The 17167-nt window shown below is 57.6% G+C and overlaps 1 protein-coding gene and 1 long non-coding RNA gene across 3 annotated transcripts; one reads left to right on the top strand and one right to left on the bottom strand.

Annotated features, from left to right (window-relative positions):
- Positions 1 to 3575: 3575 nt before the first annotated feature.
- On the bottom strand, positions 3576 to 15393 carry SPINDOC (spindlin interactor and repressor of chromatin binding). 2 transcript variants are annotated; one of them, XM_045064028.1, is made up of 7 exons: positions 15037 to 15393; positions 11447 to 11776; positions 11211 to 11360; positions 10936 to 11073; positions 10563 to 10763; positions 7190 to 7298; positions 3576 to 4356 (listed from the first exon to the last, which is right to left on the bottom strand). In XM_045064028.1, the coding sequence occupies exons 1-7, from the start codon at positions 15161 to 15163 to the stop codon at positions 4224 to 4226; spliced, it is 1188 nt and encodes a 395-aa protein (XP_044919963.1). In that variant the 5' UTR covers positions 15164 to 15393; the 3' UTR covers positions 3576 to 4223. The 2 variants fall into 2 exon arrangements, with proteins under 2 accessions (XP_044919963.1, XP_044919969.1); XM_045064034.1 differs by lacking the exon at positions 7190 to 7298 and having other exon boundaries at positions 15037 to 15390.
- Positions 15394 to 15434: 41 nt separating this feature from the next.
- On the top strand, positions 15435 to 16401 carry LOC123387310. Its single transcript, XR_006601689.1, has 2 exons — positions 15435 to 15686; positions 15876 to 16401. It is a non-coding gene; the product is annotated as an uncharacterized LOC123387310 (long non-coding RNA).
- Positions 16402 to 17167: the final 766 nt, after the last annotated feature.

The raw sequence follows: 17167 nt of genomic DNA, 5'->3' as shown, positions 1-17167 counted from the left end.
CCCCTTTTTAAAATATATATATATATTATTTATTTGCCAGAGAGAGACAGAGCGAGAGAGTGTGAAAGTACAAGCAGGGGAGTGGCAGACTCACTGCTGAGCAGGGATCCTGATGTGGGACTCGATCTCAGGACCTTAGGATCATGACCTGAGCCGAAGGCAGACGCTGAATGACTGAGCCACCCAGGCATCCTGGGATAATCAATTTTTAAAGTGTGATATTGATGTGTTTCACTGAAGATTGCCTCTTAGAGATACAAGCAGACCTATTTACAGATGAAATGACAACCTGTCTGGGATTTGCTTTAAAATAATCCAGAAGGGATGGTGTCTGGGTGGCATTTCCTGGAAGGCATTTTCTGGAAAAGGGACAAGGAAGGAGCAGGACTCCCTCCTCCTCAGAGCCCTCAGCTTGGTGCCCAGATACAGTCACCTGGGATGCTGAGATGAGCACCCTTCGGCGTCTGCTTGAAGCCCCTTCAGTTGGCACTGTCGGCTGCAAGGTAGGATCGCAGCAGGAGCTAGGCCCGGGGGGAGGCAGTGCTGTGGGCATCAGCATGGCGAGGGCACTGGGCACCCCTGTCTGAATGCAGAAGAGGTGTTGAGCAGTCGTCATCGTGAACGACCGTCCCCACTCTCACCTGACGCCGTTCTTGCCTCTTACCCTCACCAACCGACCGCAGGTCCCCAGGCTCTCAGGGGAAGAGGTCTCAGTCCTCCTGAAGCCGAAACAGGCCATGCAGCTCAGGACGAGAGCCCAGGGGTCAGACAGATCCGGGCTTGGCCTGGCTCTGCTCCTTCACCAGCTCTGGAACGGCGGGCAAGTCATCTCGTTCGTCCTGCTGGGCCCGACCCCTCACCTGTGTAATGGGCACAGTGTGGGGGGTGACCCACAATGGAGTCAGGCCGGTGTCCTGTCTGTGCTCAGTTCTTAGCTTGCTGCCTGCCCCCAGGGGCCTTCAGTCCTGTCTGAGGAATCCGAGCCCTGCAGGGTGCTCGCCCAGCCCCTGGGGCTCCTGCCTCCTCAGGCCGCCCAGATGTGGGGTCTTTGGAGACCTAAGGTGCTGACAGGGCTGCTGGGGAGACCGGAAGTCCTGTGTTGCTGCCTCCTGTCAAGGCTGGTGCGTTTTTTGTGGTGGGATGAGGAGCTGACCAGATTTGGTGTGAAGGCTCTGGGCCAATGCACGTGGTTCCAGGAGGGCTGGAAGATAGACACACTTACCTGTCGCTGTGCCCGCCAGCAGCAGACCCAATGAGTGGGTGGCCCAGGCAGGTCAGCTGGGCCTCCTTCAAGGGACACAGAGAGGCTGCGGTCCCATCACAGATGCTCTCTCCCACTCCAGCTCCCCAACCTTCCACCACACTTCAAGGGTGTGAGGGCTCTGTGGTCTCACCAGCTACCCAGCTGTGTGCGGGCAATGGGGGGGCGAGGGCCAGATCTGGGGCGGGGGAGAGGGAGGGAGGTTGGACTGTGGGAGCTGCAGAGGCTGGCCTGGACGGGCAAAGCAGCTGGGGTGCCCCGCAGGGCCCAGCGAGTGTCTTCTCTTCCCATCCACACCCTCACACACACCAGTTTCTCTTCGAGGAGGGAAGAGGCTGCTTCCTTTTTTGTCTTGGACCAGTTTGAGCTATACAGCTCAAAAAGATCGCCCCATCCTGGACCCTGAGGAGGGCAGCTGGGAAGAGCAGGAGGCAGCCTGTTTCAGAGAGCAAAGGGGACGAGAGGCAAGGGTGTCAGGAACTGGGGATAGTGGCCCCTTCGTGCCTGACCCCTTCACTCAACGTCCTGATGGGGCTGAGCATCACACCTGGAGAAAGTTGGGCACTGAGAGCGCTCGAGGCTTCCTTGTTGTCTGGGGAGAGCCGCAGCAGCATCTGGCCTGGGGTTGGGGGAGACGGCGAGGGCGGCAGGGGGACACACTCCTCTCCCCACCACTCCCCGGAAACCCAGAGATGCCCACTGGGAGCTCCCAGCCCCCCACACTCACAGTCCCTACGGTCCTGGCCGAGGCTGGGCAGACCCTCGGCAACCAAGATGTGGGGATGAAGTCACCGGAAAGTCGTGCCCTCCACAGCCACTGCGGCCGCCACCCCTGTGCGGGGAGCTGTGTGCACTCTGGGGGCCAGGTGCACAGGAAGACACACCAAGAGGGCACTTGACAAACATTTATTGAGCAACTACGATGTGCCAGGCCCCAAGCAGGGTCCTAGGAAAATGAGGAAAATGAGCCTGGTCCTTGCCCGAAAGGAGCTCGCAGTCTAGCGGGCTGGCCATCGATCACATGAACAGCAGCGAAGGGGCATTGGACGTCACGATTTTACAGCGCGCTTGAGACATTTTCTCAATTGTAAACACCCCGCGACACAGCCACAGTGAGTTAAAAGCACACTGGCATCAATGTAAACACAGTCACACGATTGCGAGGACGGAAAGACATCACCTGCGATGATTCACATTTGTTATTTCAAAGCCCGATTTGCAGCCTTAGTTATTCCTTCCTGTTAAGTGGGACAGAAGTTCTACCCATTTGCAGAAACAGGGGTGGAGATACAGGAGAGTTGGGGGCCCTCCTGTCACACACTGGGGAAGCCACCCCACACTCGTCTACTGCCTGTTCTCCACAAGCCTTTTAATCCCGACTAGGGCCCCACAGCCTCTCGCTCCTTCTCCCAAGCTGGTCAGATGGGGAGCGGGACCAAGTACCCGGAAGCAACCCCGCGGAGATCGCCCACACGTGGCCCACACCAGCTCAGAGAAGCACACAGCACCGTGTAGTGGCTCATACCCGGATACTCCTGGAGTTAAAGAGGAGCTTTCCGGTTAATCTCAAAACCTGGCTGGGTCAGTGTGGTGGGCGAACTCCCCCTCTGGAGTCCTTCCCTTCTCCCTGGATGCACAGAATTGCACGTGGATGCACGTGAATGCACGTGAAGCCGCCCAGAGCAGGGGCCAGACTGTCCCAATGCTCCACGTGCCTCTGGATTCTAAAGGCGACAGTGGGGTCTGGGGTCTGACAGGGAGCTCCCCATGCCCCTCTCACCAATGAGAGAGAAACAAAATCCCACAGAGATCTGGGCTGGGACACTGGTTTAGAGGGTAAGGGGTCTGGTGAAGAAACCCAAAGTGGGCCACCTCTCAGTCCAGGGAACGGGGCAGAGGGCATCTAATGAAGCCACGGAGAGGGCGGCTTGGAGCAGGGTGCCGGGTGCCACCTCATCCGGGGGCCAGGCCACCCCCTGCAGGCTGGCCACGAACATTTCACCTTAGAAGGGTCAGCGACTAGGGTGGGCATGGCGTCCCCCCACCCCCAACAGTCTCTCTTGCACAGAGACTTACCAAGGGAGTTAGAAGGTCCAAAATGTTAAAGAAGAGCTGTTTGTGACCCCATTTCAAGGCCTCGGGGAAGGGGCGAGGCGTCGCCCTGTGACCGGCACCGACTGGGCGCCGGTCCTCCGGCCAATGGCGCCCTGTCGCCTGGCCCTGGTCTGCTCTCCCTCCCCTCAAGGTCGCTCCGGGAGACCAGATATCCTGCTAGCAAGTTCCTTCCCCCAATGATGGCCCAGACGGAACGCTCTTAATAAAAAAAAATAATTTATTGTCAACAAAGGAGATATATACAACAGGAAAATAGGTGAAAAGGAGGGAGTGAGTGAACAAAACCCCCAGGTGGGCTGCTCGGGCCTCCTGGTTTAGAAGCCTGAACAGGTGGGGGAGGAGAGGCATCCCCCGAGGTAGTGGGACTCAGTTCAAACCCCATCGTGACCACCTCTTGTGTAAGGCACTGTGCCAAGGGAGAATGGTGGGGGGTTTAGAGGGGGAAAGGAAGGGGGACAGAGAGGTCAGGGTCAGCGAAAGGGTGGGGGTAGGTGTTCTCCACAGGCCCAATGCCGCACCACACGACAGCCCTGAGGCCGGCCTCGCCCAGATCTCAGGGCCTGGCCTTGCGCCTTGCCAGGGGTAGACACCTTCCAGTGCCCCCAAGTAGCAGTAAATGCTGCCCCCCCCACCCCCGTCCTCTCCTCCATCCTGCCTTGGCACCTGGTTTAACTCTCTCCATCAGGTGGCCGAGCCGGGCAGCTCTGAGTGATAAGCCAAAGGGGGACCCTGCCTCCTCCCTCCCTCCCTCCCCGGGAAAGTGAGAGCCTACACACCTCCCCCTGCCCCTGGCTGGGCCCCCACAGTGGTGCTGGAGTCTGACAGAACCGCCGGCCAGTTTGGGGGGTCACCTGCTCCCACACTCTTGGCGCCTTGGGGGTGCTTGGACCAGTCTTGCAGGAGGCTGACTGCCGGGGGCTCCTCCATCCGGACGCGGATAACCTGCAGATCCAGTGTCCCGCGGAGCCCCGGAGGGGGAGCTGGGCAGGGATGGGAGCAGAGAGCAGAAGTCAGGGCCCTCCGGACCCCCCACTGCAAGGATGCCCCCCAAAGGCCTCTGCAAACCGCACCTCCACTCCCAGGCCTTCACTTCCACAGTCCGGGGCCCGGTACGAGGGGGGCCCAAGGCAGGAAGCCGCACTCCTGGTTCATCTGAGGACCATGACCAACCAGAAGATGAGGTCACGGGCTCTCAGGTGTTAAGTCAGACGCAGCCCGTGGGCTTCCTTCCCCACGTACTTTGGTGCACGGATGCTCAGTGTGTCTACTCGCCTCGGCTCCTCCCTTCGGCTCACTCTGCTTCATCTAAAACTTCCTGGGCGCCCTAGCCTGAAGGCTTCTGCCCTGTGTGGGCAGAGGGGGTGGGTGTGGGGAACCCCCTACCCAAGTAAAATGCAGCTGTGCCTGTCATGGGGCTCACGGGTAGATCCGGAAGCTAAGGCGAGAGCCCCGCATGGCATGCCCTGGGCTAGCATCCCAGTTCTGCTCTGAGAGCTTCCCTGGGCTCTTCCCTCCCATCAGGACCCACGCCACGGGGATCAGACGTCCACCTCAGCAGTGGGGAGCAGCGGTTCTGAAAAGGCAAAACCAGGCCTTAGAGGAAAGAGCAGACTCTCCATGGCTTTCAAGCAGCCACAAAAAATGTCCCCCGCCACACGGGCACGTGCTGAAGTACTTCACATTGAAAAGCAAAACCGAACACGGTGACTGCAACTGTCGGGATGTCTGTTTCGAGAAGGATCCACTTGTGGCATTTGGCCTACACTGTCTTTAGAGACGCGCTCTAACAGGTGGCTGGGAAACTGGGCACAGCTTTGCTGTACAGTTTGCTGACATTCCAAACTCCACACCAGTGGCCATCGCCAAATTCTGCTCTGGGTAAGTCGGTCTGTGTCTGACAAACTCCAAGCTCTGTGAGGACAGGCCGGATCCCAAGTTCAACAGCAAGGCAGTGGGCGCCCAGCCTGTGCCCAGCACGGCTCTGACCACCGGGGTCCCAGCAGCGCAGGGAGCAGACCACGAGGCCCTCCTGGAACTTCTGATCCCGTGGCGGGAGCCGATACGATCAATGAACGCAATGTGTTCCATTCAGACACATCGGAAAGAAAGGGAAGCAAGAAGAGACACCGGGGAAGGGGACAGGAGAGCGTGGAGGGCCTCGTGGGGCGGGTATGTGAACAAAGATGTACAGAGAGAGTCCGCTATGTGGGTGGCCAGGGAACAGCATTCCAGCCAGAAGGAAGGGTGACCGCGAACGCCCCGGGGGTCGCCTGCCTGACGTTGTAGGAACAGCAGGCCGGCTTGCTTAGGAGAGTCGGGATCCTGCGGTGAGCATCCCTGGTCGCCATGGACTCTGGCTTTTTATCGGGAGTGTGACGTGAACAGCAGGGACAGCATCTAACTCGGTTTGCACCGGGGACCCTGGCTTCCGTAGGAGAGGAGACCAGAGTGGGCAAAGACCAGAAGCTGGCAGGCCAGGGGGGAGGCCATTAAGGAACCAGGCAAGAGATGGCTTGGACCAGGGTGGCCGCAGCGGAGGGGGTGACAGGGTGACAGAATTCAGAATTCTGAACCCATTTTGGAGGTGGGGCTAACACGATTTGCCCAGGGCTTGATGGAAACGGGAAGAGGATGATCCTGAGGGTTTAGCCTGAGCAAAGTGCGGAATGCAAAAGGGGAGGGGAGGCTGGGGAGGATGAGAGAGGCTGGGGGCAGGGGGTGCAGGGGGAGATTCAGTTTGGATAAGGCAGTTCCATAGATCTTCTGGACAACCACAGGCATGTCACCAGGGGAATCTGGGTGGGAGCTGGAAACACATGAACTTGGACTGGGTCCCTCCAGGAGTGAGGAAGGCCCTGCCCCAAGGTTGAGGCATCCAGTCCGTCACTTAACCACTCACTCACAGAACACGTAAGCAGCACCTGGACCCCGTGCCAGGCTCTGGGGAGATCACAGGAAATGAAACAGATACATGTCCTGACCTGAAGCTACTTACACTCAAGAAAGAGGAGGAGAGAGAACCGTCAGATCGGACTCGGGGAGCCGCGTGTGAAAGGACAGGCTGGGGAAACAGAACGTCTGGTGAAGCTGGAGGGAGACCCGGCCAGTGGTCCGGGGAGCCCCAAGACCAGAGCAGATCTGGGAAGGAGGGAGGGACGGTATCGTGATTACGGTCGCACTGGGGAAAGGCCAGCACTGAGAAGTGACCGCTGGATTTTCATTTTAGCCAAGTCAGTGGGGACCTTGCCGAAAAAAGCAATTTTAGCAGGAGATGGGAAGATTGGAAGAGGGCGGGAGCGGCTCCGAGAGAGGAGGGCCGGTTAGTGTGGGAAACGCTCCCCAGCCTCCCTGAAAAGGTTTGGGAACAAATGAGACAGTGGCTAGGGAGGGATGAGGGGTCACGAAGGGAGAAATCACAGCTTTGCCTAGGCTGCCGGGTGAGATCTGGAGGTGAACACGGACCCTGGACAAAGAGGAGAGAGGGAGGGACAGAGCGGCCAGCAGGGAGGGGACGGGCTCTAGCCAGGCGTTAGGGGCCCCGGGCTTCCCCAGCAGCAGAGAGAAGGCTTGGAGGCTGCAGGGGGCTGGGTACAGGTGGAAACACAGGCTGCCACTTACTAGGTGAAGGGCCCTGAGACAGGTGCCGTATCTCTTCGAGGCTATGTCCTCTTCTCCAAAATGGAACTCCTAACACGGCGTAACATGATTGTGGGGATTTAAGGAGACGGGTGACATGCTAAGATGTTAACAGAGTTCAGCATGTGCTAAGAGTTCACGGACTTGGGGACTGCTCAAAGCAACGGAATTACGTACCAGTTCTTTCTGGCAGCATGGAGGGCAGAGCCGAGAGTGGTGGGGAGGGGAGCATCAGGACAGTGAGGCGACCGTGATGTGGGGTGCCCTTCCAGAAAGCAGGCACCATCTGAGCCCCACGGCCGTGAAAGAGCAGACCAGGAGGACTTATCAGTCCGGGGACAAGTTGAGCCCCCTCAGCACTCCAAACCCAGGGCTGGCCCCCTCCATCCTGGGGACCCAAGCCCCTCTGCTTCTCCGGCTCCTGTCCCCCTCCCCCCACACTTGTGCGTGAATGTGTACAAGCACAAACCTTCTCCAGAGGATGGGCCCGGGTGCTTTTCTCTTGTTAAGTCTTGTTTCTGATCAGCAACTCTGAAAATGTCACTGCCACATGACAAGCGAGGGTAGCCGCTATCCACCCTTCTTTCAGTAAATCTTTACGCAGGGCTTTCTTTGTGCCAGGCCCCATACCGGCTGCTGAGGATCCAACAGTCAACAAGACAAAGACCCTGTCCCTTGTGAAGCTCACCCACGCTCACCCTCATGAGCACAGGCATGCACGCACACGCACACCTTTTCCCTTGGTCCAGCCTGGAAGCATACTGAGCCTGGTCAAGGCATCCTAAGAGCCAGCTCTCTAGGTCTTACACAGACACTAGCAAGACCAAGAGGCTCTTTTTCTCACCATTTGTGGGTGGGGTCCTCAAGCCTCGTCCTTCTCTCCTGGCTTGGACGCCTCCCCACCCTCACCCTGCAAGGCCCATGGAAAGTTCCAGAAAGTCTTCTCTGCTTCACATTCCTTTCCATCAGCTCAGCTGACCACACCACAGTGACCTTTCCCAACTTCTAAATCCTTGACTTTCAAGATTTTTTAAAGTGACAGAATCTTTACTCAAAATCTTCCAAGAACTTCAATCCATAAAGCAACTCAACGTGAAGACATTCTGGTTGAAGCCTCACATGGTTTCGGGAAATCTGTCCAAGCTCTGCAATCCTGAAACAGTCTGCGACCACCACTCTGGGCCCTTTGCTCTGCACAGAACTATGGTGGCTGTGTCCCTGCCTCTGACCTGTACCCCCAAAGAGACAGTCAGTTTCTTGGGGACAAAGACACTCTGTCCTCACTCGTGTCATCTTCCAGAGTGCTTGCCTCAGGAATGAGCTGCTGTGGGTTCTCTACATTCTGCCACCCGCCGAGAAAGACCCTCTCACGTCAATCAGATGGGAGAACCTGACGACTTCAGACTCTGCCCACACACCCCAAAGGAACCTGTGACCTTGGGGACTCCCTTCTCAGCTTCTCACCACTCCAGGGAGGTGGAATTTGGGCACAGGGTAGCCCGGGACTCAAAATGAAGGCTCCCTTTTGAGAATGAAATCAGAAGACCCATTAAACAGTGGGCGCGGCCAGCCATTTAGAGCAGGGATCCGCCGCAGAGGACGAGGAGGCTCGGGGAGCGCTCAAGTCCCAGCAGAGCGTAGTCTCGGGGAGGCAGGACTGGAATGTGGCTCAAGCTGAAACTTGAGACAGTTAAAACCGTGACCTATGTGAACGCCTGATGCCTGCCTCAAGACGAGGAAAAGCGGAGCCTGGTTTGGTAAAATATAATTGAGCGAGGGGTGCCTGGTGGCTCGGTCATTGAGCGTCTGCCTTCGGCTTGGGTCGTGATCCCGGCCGGGGTCCTGGGATCGAGCCCTGAGTTGGGCTCCCTGCTCGGTGGGGAAGTCTGCTTCTCCTTCTCCCACTCCCCCCGCTGATGATCCCTGCCTCGCTGTCTCTGTCAAATAAATCTTAAAAAAAAATACATTAAGCAAAAGTGCGTGTGCATAACACGCCCACCCTGAGCTTTGCAGAAGGTCTCGAGGATACAAACCGGACTGTTAACAGCTCCCTGCTGGGGAGTGGGGAGGGGAGGGCAGGGCGAGATGCACATCTGCTTTTCTCTTTGTGCAAAAAGCCCACCTCCTCTCTGAGAGCGCCGCTCTGGGGAGCCACAGTCTTCTCCCGCTACCTTCCCTGGGCTCTAACTCCGGATGCACATTTCAGGCAGGCCGGGACAAGGTGCTGTGGGTCACTCGGTCACTCCTTCAAGGGCCATTTCCCGAGCCCGAGATGCCTGTCCTGGACAGCTGAAGAAACCAGGCTCAGCCTCTGCCCTCCCAGAAAGCATTCTGGTCTAAACTGAATTCTGCCACGGCTTCACTCTGGGACTTTTGCCTAAAAATGTCCACAGCCTCAGCCCCAGGATCTGTGACTGTGGCTTGTCACACGGCAAGAAAGAATTAAGGCTACACGTGGAATTAATGTTGAGGATTAGTCAGCCGACTTTAAACTGAATAGATGGTTCTGGATGATCTGGGTGGGCTTCATGTACTCCCAGTCCCAGTGGGGAAGAGGGAGGCAGAAGAGTCAGGCCGAAGCTCAGAAGAACTCTCCTGGCCCTGGAACCTCTACGGGCTTTGAAGACGGAAGGAGACCGAAAGCCAAGGACTGCACACAGCTTCTAAAAAGCTGGCAGGACAGGCACCTGGATGGCTCAGTTAGTTAACCCTCTGCTTCGGGCTCAGGTCATGATCCCAGGGTCCTGGGATCGAGTCCCACATCGGGCTCCCCGCTCAGCGGGAAGCCTGCTTCTCCCTTTCCCTCTGCCTGATGCTTCCCCCTGCTTCTGCTCTCTCTGTCTCTGTCAAACAAATAAGTCAAGTCTTTGCCCCTGGAGCCTCCAGAAAGGAACACAACCCTGCTGACACCCGGATCTTAACTTAGTGAGGCCCATTCCTGACCTCTAGAACTGAAAAGGAATAAAGCACGTTCTCATAAACCACGAACAGGTTGTTATAGCAACCACAGGAAACGAATACGAGGACCAAGGGAAGGAGGAACCAGCTCTGAGACTCAGCCTTCCCACTTCCATCTCCCCTGCAGAAAACAGACTTTCCTAAGGGCCTGATGAACCACGTATAGAAGTTTCTGGAAATCGGTTACACATGATACAAACACAAGCACTTACTGCTATCATTAGACAAGTCACTGGACTGCTCTGTGCGCAGAGGTGCGTGTTGAGTTCCCCATGGGTCCATTCAGGCCCTTGCTCCAACAGGGTGAGCGGAGCACCACAGACCCCGGGGGGGGGGAGCAGCCTTAAGTGTGGAGCTGGGTATCTGGCCTGGGGGAGCACTGGCCTTGCCCAACCTGACGGATCACTTCCAGGACACTTCCAAGGAGCTAGTTCAGATTTCTGGCCAGTCCCTGTCATTCCAGTCTCTCAGGAGACCCGAGTGCTGACCACCTCTACACCCAAGGCCCTGGTACAGAGGGGCCTCGAGGAGGCCCGAGCCCCAGGACGCAGCCTGCCTGTCCCTCCCTTGTCATCCCCTCTCGGGAGCTCACCTGGAGAGGGGCTTTCCGGCTGGGGAAGGCCTCCTTCTGCAGCTCTCCCCTCTTTGGGGGAGTCCTTGCTGTCTGAGGCCCTGAGCTGCGTGTGGGAGAAGAGCTGGAGGACGAAGCCCGGGGGGAAGCTGCCGTCGGTGAAGTGTCGGACCTCAGCGGGGGCCGCGAAAGTCTCTGTGGGTGAGTCGGGGGACGGGGGGTCTGGAAGGAGAGATAGGAAGGAAATGGGAGTCCGGGAGGTGGAGCCATCTATCCTCACTGAAGCCAGAATCCAAAGGCCTAGACCATCTCCCTCCCCTGCTTGGCTTTTCCTCTTGGAGCACTGCGGCCAGAGCCCATGTCCACACCTGCAAGCACGGGGCCTTCCTCTCACCTGGGTCGGGGTCTGGGTCCAGGTCCAAGTTTTTGGTCATGGGTCGGCCTCTTTTCTTTCTGACCGGCTCTTCCCCAGGGGGCTCCTTCCATCTCTGACCACGGGGCTTCCTATTTCCTGGCTCTGAGACAGGGGCAGCTGCAGAACGAGAAGACCCCAGACCTTTTAAAGGGTCCACACCTGAGCCCCGCAGCCCCTCTCCGCAGAGAACGCAGGGTGCAGGGTGCGTGTTCCCCTCTCCCCGGCTCAGCCTCAAGGGCTTCCCCGAGACTGACCAGGAAGCTCGAGGGGGCGGAGGCCCCTGGGCCGGCTCCTTTTTGGGAGACACTGGTTTTCCTCAGAGTCCAGAAGAACGACGATCTCTGCCGGCATCCTGGCAGGGTCTGGCTCGGAGTCCGGGTCAACTTCGACATCCTGGCCTGAGTCTGGAGAGGGTGCACGCCCAGTAAGCTCCAAATGTTCTGTGGGGCCACCCCCACCCCCACCCCGCCAACCCCACCGTTCCAACTACCCGAGGTTGGTGAAGAAGGCTGCTCGGCTCTGACGTCCTGCAAAAGGGCCACTCCCTCACTCCAGGCCTCCAGGATGTTGCTTTTCTCTGAAGGGCTCAAGTCCAGGGTGTGAGGGTGCTGTTCCAGGATGTGTGTGCGCGCCGTGTCCGCCGAGGGGGCCCGGATCTCCGCCCCACACACCATGCACAGTGCCCGCCCGCTGCCTCCTGGGCTGTTTCCCACCAGGAACTCCTGCTCCCAAGACACCTGCTGCTTGGGCTCCTCACAGCCTTCGCCACCTGCCTCCAGCAGGCTGGGCCTGGGCGGGGGGGTCTTCTCCTGCGGGGCCACTGCAGAGGGAGACGTGCAGGAGGCGTTAGCAGGAAAGGTGCCCGTGGCCTAGAAGACTTACAACATGGTTCCCCAAACTTGGTGGAGTCTGGGGGGCGGGGGGAGGAACATTCCCACCCAAAGTCTTTCTCTCCCTTCCCCTGCCGCCCATGAGACTGACCTTAACCTTATTAAAGACCATAACCTTATTAAACCTTCCCTGGGTGCCTCGGCATCCGCTAGCTCCCTGCCTCTCTGCTCTCCACCTGGGCTCCAACCACAGTTCCCCAGGCTTTTCCAACAGGCTGTTCTTGCAGGTCTTCAGCCTTGACACGTCTGTCCAGACCACCCTGATGAGTCCGACAATTTCCTTTACTCCTGGGAAGCCTTCCTGACCTCCCCCCCCTGGTGGGGGATTAGATCTACATCTGACATCCACGCCACACTGTGGCCTTTCTTGAGAACAAGAATGGTCCATCTGATCTATTGTCCCTACAGGGCCTGGCATGCAGGAGATGCTCGTGGGCCTTCTGTCCTCGAATGACGGGGCATGCCAGCTTCTCCACTGGGCGAGGCCCTTTCAACAGGCCACCACACCCCATGAGAATCCCTTTCCCATCTCCCAGAGCATGTGCAGGTGTAATCTTGCGCCCAAGGGTCTGCCTGGCACCTGCTTTGTGCGCATGGAACACAAACTCGACAAAGGCGGCAGGCTGAGACCCATGTCAGCCTGTCTCTGCGATTTCTCATGGCCACACCTCTTTCTCACCTCAGAAGACGGGATGAAATAAAATATGGGCCGTCCTAACGCCAAGGGACTGTACAGGGAGGTGGCTTTTGAATTGGGTCTGCGAACTGGCCAGGATTCAGAAGATCCAAGTCCAAGGCTGGACTGTACCTATCTCCCACGTGACTGGGAACCTTGACCTCTTGGTTGCCATTGGGCTCTCTTTCCCACCATTCCTCCAAAACAGCTCTTGCCAAAGTCACCAATGCTAAACCCGGCCGTTAGTTCGTTAGTTCTTAAACTTCATCATTTGACTCATCACTTCTTCCAGCTTGATTTTGGTTGCTCAGCTTCCGGGCACCACCTCCTGTTGGTTCATCTCTTACTTCCCTGGGGCTCTCTTGGGGTCACACGTGCTGGCTCCTCTCCTCCTTCTCACGGCTCTCTCACTTCTTTCAGGGCATAGCTGAAGAACCATCCTCTCGAGACGGCCTTCTCGGCCCCCATGCAGAATGCTGGGCACCCCATTACCCAACCCCCCACCATGTCCTCCCTAGCCCACACCGCCACCGGGTCTAACATGGTGTTACTCGCGCACAGTGTCTCCCCGCTGCATGACTTTTGATTGTCAACACTTGGACCCCCAGACTCCAGAACAGTGCCTAGCAGGTGGTGGCATGCGGACAATCTCTGACGAGGGACTGACTGACTTCATCTCCAACCTATTGTCGCCAGAGAGAGCTCTGCATGTCCCGTCTCGGACCCCTTCTGTCTACCTCCCTGCTCTGACAGTCTCTTCCCACTGCCTGCCGGCTGATGACTTCCTTACTTGTACCTCCGGCCAGACTCGAGGCATCTAAATGCACGTGTCTGATGCCTGTCTGGCCATACCACTTGAATGTGTCCCAGGCCTACATCTTAGCCTTCCTGTCTTTGCACATGGGAGGCCCGTCCTCGGTGCTCAGGCCAAAGACTTTGAATTCGTCCTTTCTCCTCCTAACCCAAATCTTTCAAAAAGCTTCTGCTTTAAGACATGTGCACTGGCTATCCTCTCTGCCTAAAGTGCTTTCCCTCCCTCCCACTGTCCACAAGGTTCATTCCCTCATGTCCTTTGGGACTGCGCTCAAGATTCACATTAGAGAAGCCTTTCCCGACTGCGTGATATTCCAAATAAAACACCCCCATTCTCTTTTCTCCTCCCTTTGCTCTGGTGTTCTCTGAACCACTTATGAGTCCCTGACACCCTATGCATTTAATTATGTTGGTCTTGGGTCATTCATTTATATATTCCAGAAGGGGTGTTTCTTTCTGTCATCTTTGCTCATAGTCATTAGCGTGCCCAGTCTTAAACTGCCTGGCTTACAGCAGGTGCCTAATAAAGACCTACTGAATGAATTAACTTCTCTGGACTTCTATTTCCTCATCCCTGACAGTGGGGAACAGGGCCTCTCTTGCAGGGTTATTGAGAGGATGAACTGAGACAGCTTGGCCTCCAGCCCTCGGTAAATACTAGCACAGGCAGGGAAAGAACCTATGGTGGATGGCAAGCTCTGAGATAAAGGGTAGCTGCCTTTATTTCCCTGACTTGTTTTATAACCCTCCAGAATCCAAAAAAGGATGAGAGAGGTGGTGGGGGGAAACAGCGTGTGATGCTGAGGTTAAATAAATGGCCTTGCTCTCAACCTCTTTGGTGAACAATCCCCCCTACGGGAAGAGGTATTGGAGAATAAAAACGATATTTGCATTTCCATGAACATTTTTTTGGCATTTTCATGAGTATTAAGTTTCCAACTAAGATGGCCCTTTGTTTTCTAATGGTCTGCAAGATCCTGCGGACTACAGAAATTGGTAAAGGGGGAGGGGAAATCAACGGCTCCCAGGTTGTTCCTCGAATCCCTTGCCAAGGCCAATCTCCTTCCTGCGTGGCAGAGGGTACCCCTAGCAAGCGCTTCTCTTCCGAATCTGAGTGTGCTCTGTGCCATCCCATTCACCCCTGAAGCGCTTGAATCTGACACCTGTGGCTTACGCAAGTGGAAGGCCCGGGATGCAAGGGGAGTTGGGGGACAGGAAAGCTTTCTGCGTAGAGGGCCCTGAAAATCCTCCCCTTGGCGGGCGGCATCCTCGGATCTCTCCGGACACCAGGCTGCGCGCCCGGCCTCGGCCCTGAAGGCCTTGCTGCCCCTCGGCCTAAAACACAGCCTGGCCCCTGCGCCGGCCTCTGGCTCCGCGGGGCGGGAGACCGCGGCCGCCGGTGCGGGGCCCGGGAGTGGGGGCGCTCGGGCACCGGAAGATCCGGAGCGCGCGGGGTGTGGATCGAAGGCTCCAGACCCCGGACGGGGGCGGGAGAGAGGGAATTCGGGGAGGCCCCAGATTCCAAACCCTGGAGGGGGCGGAGCGAGAGCGCGCCCGGGCCCCAGGCCGGAGGGGGAGGGGGCGCCCAGGTCCCAGACCGGGGGGGGGGGGAGGGGGCGCTGGAGCCCCCAGACTGCGGAGTGGGAGGGGGCGCCCGGGCCCGGACCGTGACGCGGAAGTGGGGTCCCCTTCCATCCTCACCTCTGAGCATCGGCTCAGGCCGCGGAATTACGGCCACCACCATGGCCTCCTCCTCGTCCTCCCCTTCCTCGCATTTGAGCGTCACCTCGAAGCAGTCGAGCGCGGCCCCCTCGGCCTTCAGGGCCATGGTGCGGCCGGTGTGTGTGCGCGCGGGGGAGATCGCGGTGACCGGACGCCGGAGGCCGGGCGCGCAGCCAGGGGCCGCCTCCCGCCCCGCGCCGCCCCCTCCCCGCCCCCTCCCCGCCGCCCGCCGCTCGCCGCTCACTGCCCGGCCTGCGACGGGCGCGTCCGGGCCTCCCCGAGACCGAGCGCGTCGGGACCCCGGGCGGGGAGGGCTCAATCCGGGGCCCCAGGCCCCCGCCGCTCCCTTTTATGGAGGCTCATTGTCGGCGCCCTCCCGGACGGCCCGCCGCGGGCCCGCCCCCGACCCCGCGCGGCCAATCGCGCGTGGCCCCGCCCCGGGCACGCGGCTCCGTTAGCCGCCCGGGGACCCGCAGGGCGGCGGGGAGGGCCGCGCGCTCCCCGGCGGCCTGCGGCGCGGAGGCGGGCATTGCCGGCCGGCGGAGAAGCCCCCGGACCCCGCGGGCTGGGGGGCGTCGTCCCTCGGGCTGCGGATCGCGCCCGTTGGCGGGCGTCGAGAGCGCTGCCAGGTGCCGTGGGGTTTTGTTGGGGGTCGCCTTTGCGTTTCCCGAACGAGCCTTCAGCCGCCAGAAGATGCCCCGGGCGGGAAAGGATCCGGCGGAGCGGCGAGAAGGGCCTTGGCGTGGGAAGGGGGGATAGGGAATTCCTTCTGATTTTTGCCAGCTCTGTGACCTTGGGCACGTTCTCTGTTTTCTTAGACGACCTCATCCTTTCTCGGAAGACATTGTGGAGGCTTCTGGACAAGGGGATGCGGAAGGTGGAAGAGCCAAGTGGAGTGTGGGCACACGCAAACCACCCCCGATGGCTTTGATTTCCATTTATTAAAACGTGAGTCTAGAGACTGTGCACCTCCCCAGGGGCACACAAATTCTTGAGAGCCCCAAGACCGGAGTCCAGTTGCCATGACACTGCTTCGCCGCCATCCTACTCAGGTCGAGCTTTTACCTCCGTGACACAGAATGGGCATACCCCCTCTGCTCCAGAAGCTCTCCTGAGATGTCGGTTGAGAAAATGTCTGACACTGGAAATCCATCTTAAAATGCCACCATATCAGACCAGACACAGGAATAATTCAGAATAATGTATATAGTGGGTTGGGGGCTGAAGAGCCAATAGGAGCTAGGGTATCTGCATTACCGTGGGTCTTTAAGTGAATAATTTTGTTACTTTCAAGTGTACCCCGTACTTTAAAGGTTTTACAAATAAAGGTATTACCAAGCCGTTTTCAGTCATTTCTATCTCTCGATCACGTGGTAAGCTGTGCAGGGATCCCTTCCTTGAACTTACGCTCTCCTCTCTACTGCCTTGCATGGGTCCAGATCCTCAGGCTCCCAGGACTGGGGCCATCAGGTGTGGGTTTGGCCCATGGGAGCCAGTAGCAGTAGACTGGAAGATAGCAGGAAAGATAAAGCCAGTGTGTTTCTTCTCTTTCTCTTGTTTGCTCAGGCTTGGGCAGGTCTCTAGTCATAGATAAAACTCCTCTGTGGTCCCAACGTCTGGGGGATGAGTGAGTCCCAACTCACTTCCAGGTTATGTTAATTCCCTCTCCTCCATTTGTCCCTCCAGTTTAGGAGTGGTGGGGAGTGCCCTGTGTTTGCTAATCTCTGTGTTGCCTCTCTGTCCCCTGTTGGGACTACTCAGCCCTTCCAGCACTGTTGTCACCAGCGTCAGGAACACCCTGCTTTAAATTCTTTGTTTTACATACCTAGAGTGGTTCCTCTTACCCTCTTGGACTCTGAGTGATACACCCAATATTATACCAGGCAGTTTGTCCTCACAAGTCTTATGTGGTAGACTGTATTGTTCCCATTTTCCAGAACATGAAGTTGAGGCTTAAAGGGGTAAATTACTTGCCCAAGGTAATACACCAAGAATCCTATTTCATCAAATCTAAGATGAGCGTTTTTTCTACATTTTTAACATCTTTGGAATGGGGATGCTTTCTATAATGGACATTACGATGAAGTTTTAGGAATACCAAGAACATTTA

Source organism: Mustela putorius, unplaced genomic scaffold, assembly GCF_011764305.1.
Source record: "Mustela putorius furo isolate JIRA1106 unplaced genomic scaffold, ASM1176430v1.1 tig00000127_pilon_pilon_pilon, whole genome shotgun sequence".
In the NCBI taxonomy this organism is placed as follows: domain Eukaryota; kingdom Metazoa; phylum Chordata; class Mammalia; order Carnivora; family Mustelidae; genus Mustela; species Mustela putorius.
The sequence above is the reverse complement of the archived record's forward strand: the minus strand, read 5'-3'. Positions and strand labels throughout refer to the sequence as shown.

Excerpts from the sequence above, each read along its gene's own strand:
- SPINDOC (XM_045064028.1), bottom strand. The coding sequence starts at position 15,163 with ATGGCCCTGAAGGCCGAGGGGGCCGCGCTCGACTGCTTCGAGGTGACG. Across the intron at positions 7,299-10,562 it reads GCCGGAAAGCCCCTCTCCAG|ATGGTGCCTGCTTTCTGGAA; the intron begins GTGAGCTCCCGA and ends CGTGGGGCTCAG. Across the intron at positions 4,357-7,189 it reads CATGCTGCCAGAAAGAACTG|CTCCCCCTCCGGGGCTCCGC; the intron begins GTACGTAATTCC and ends ATCCCTGCCCAG.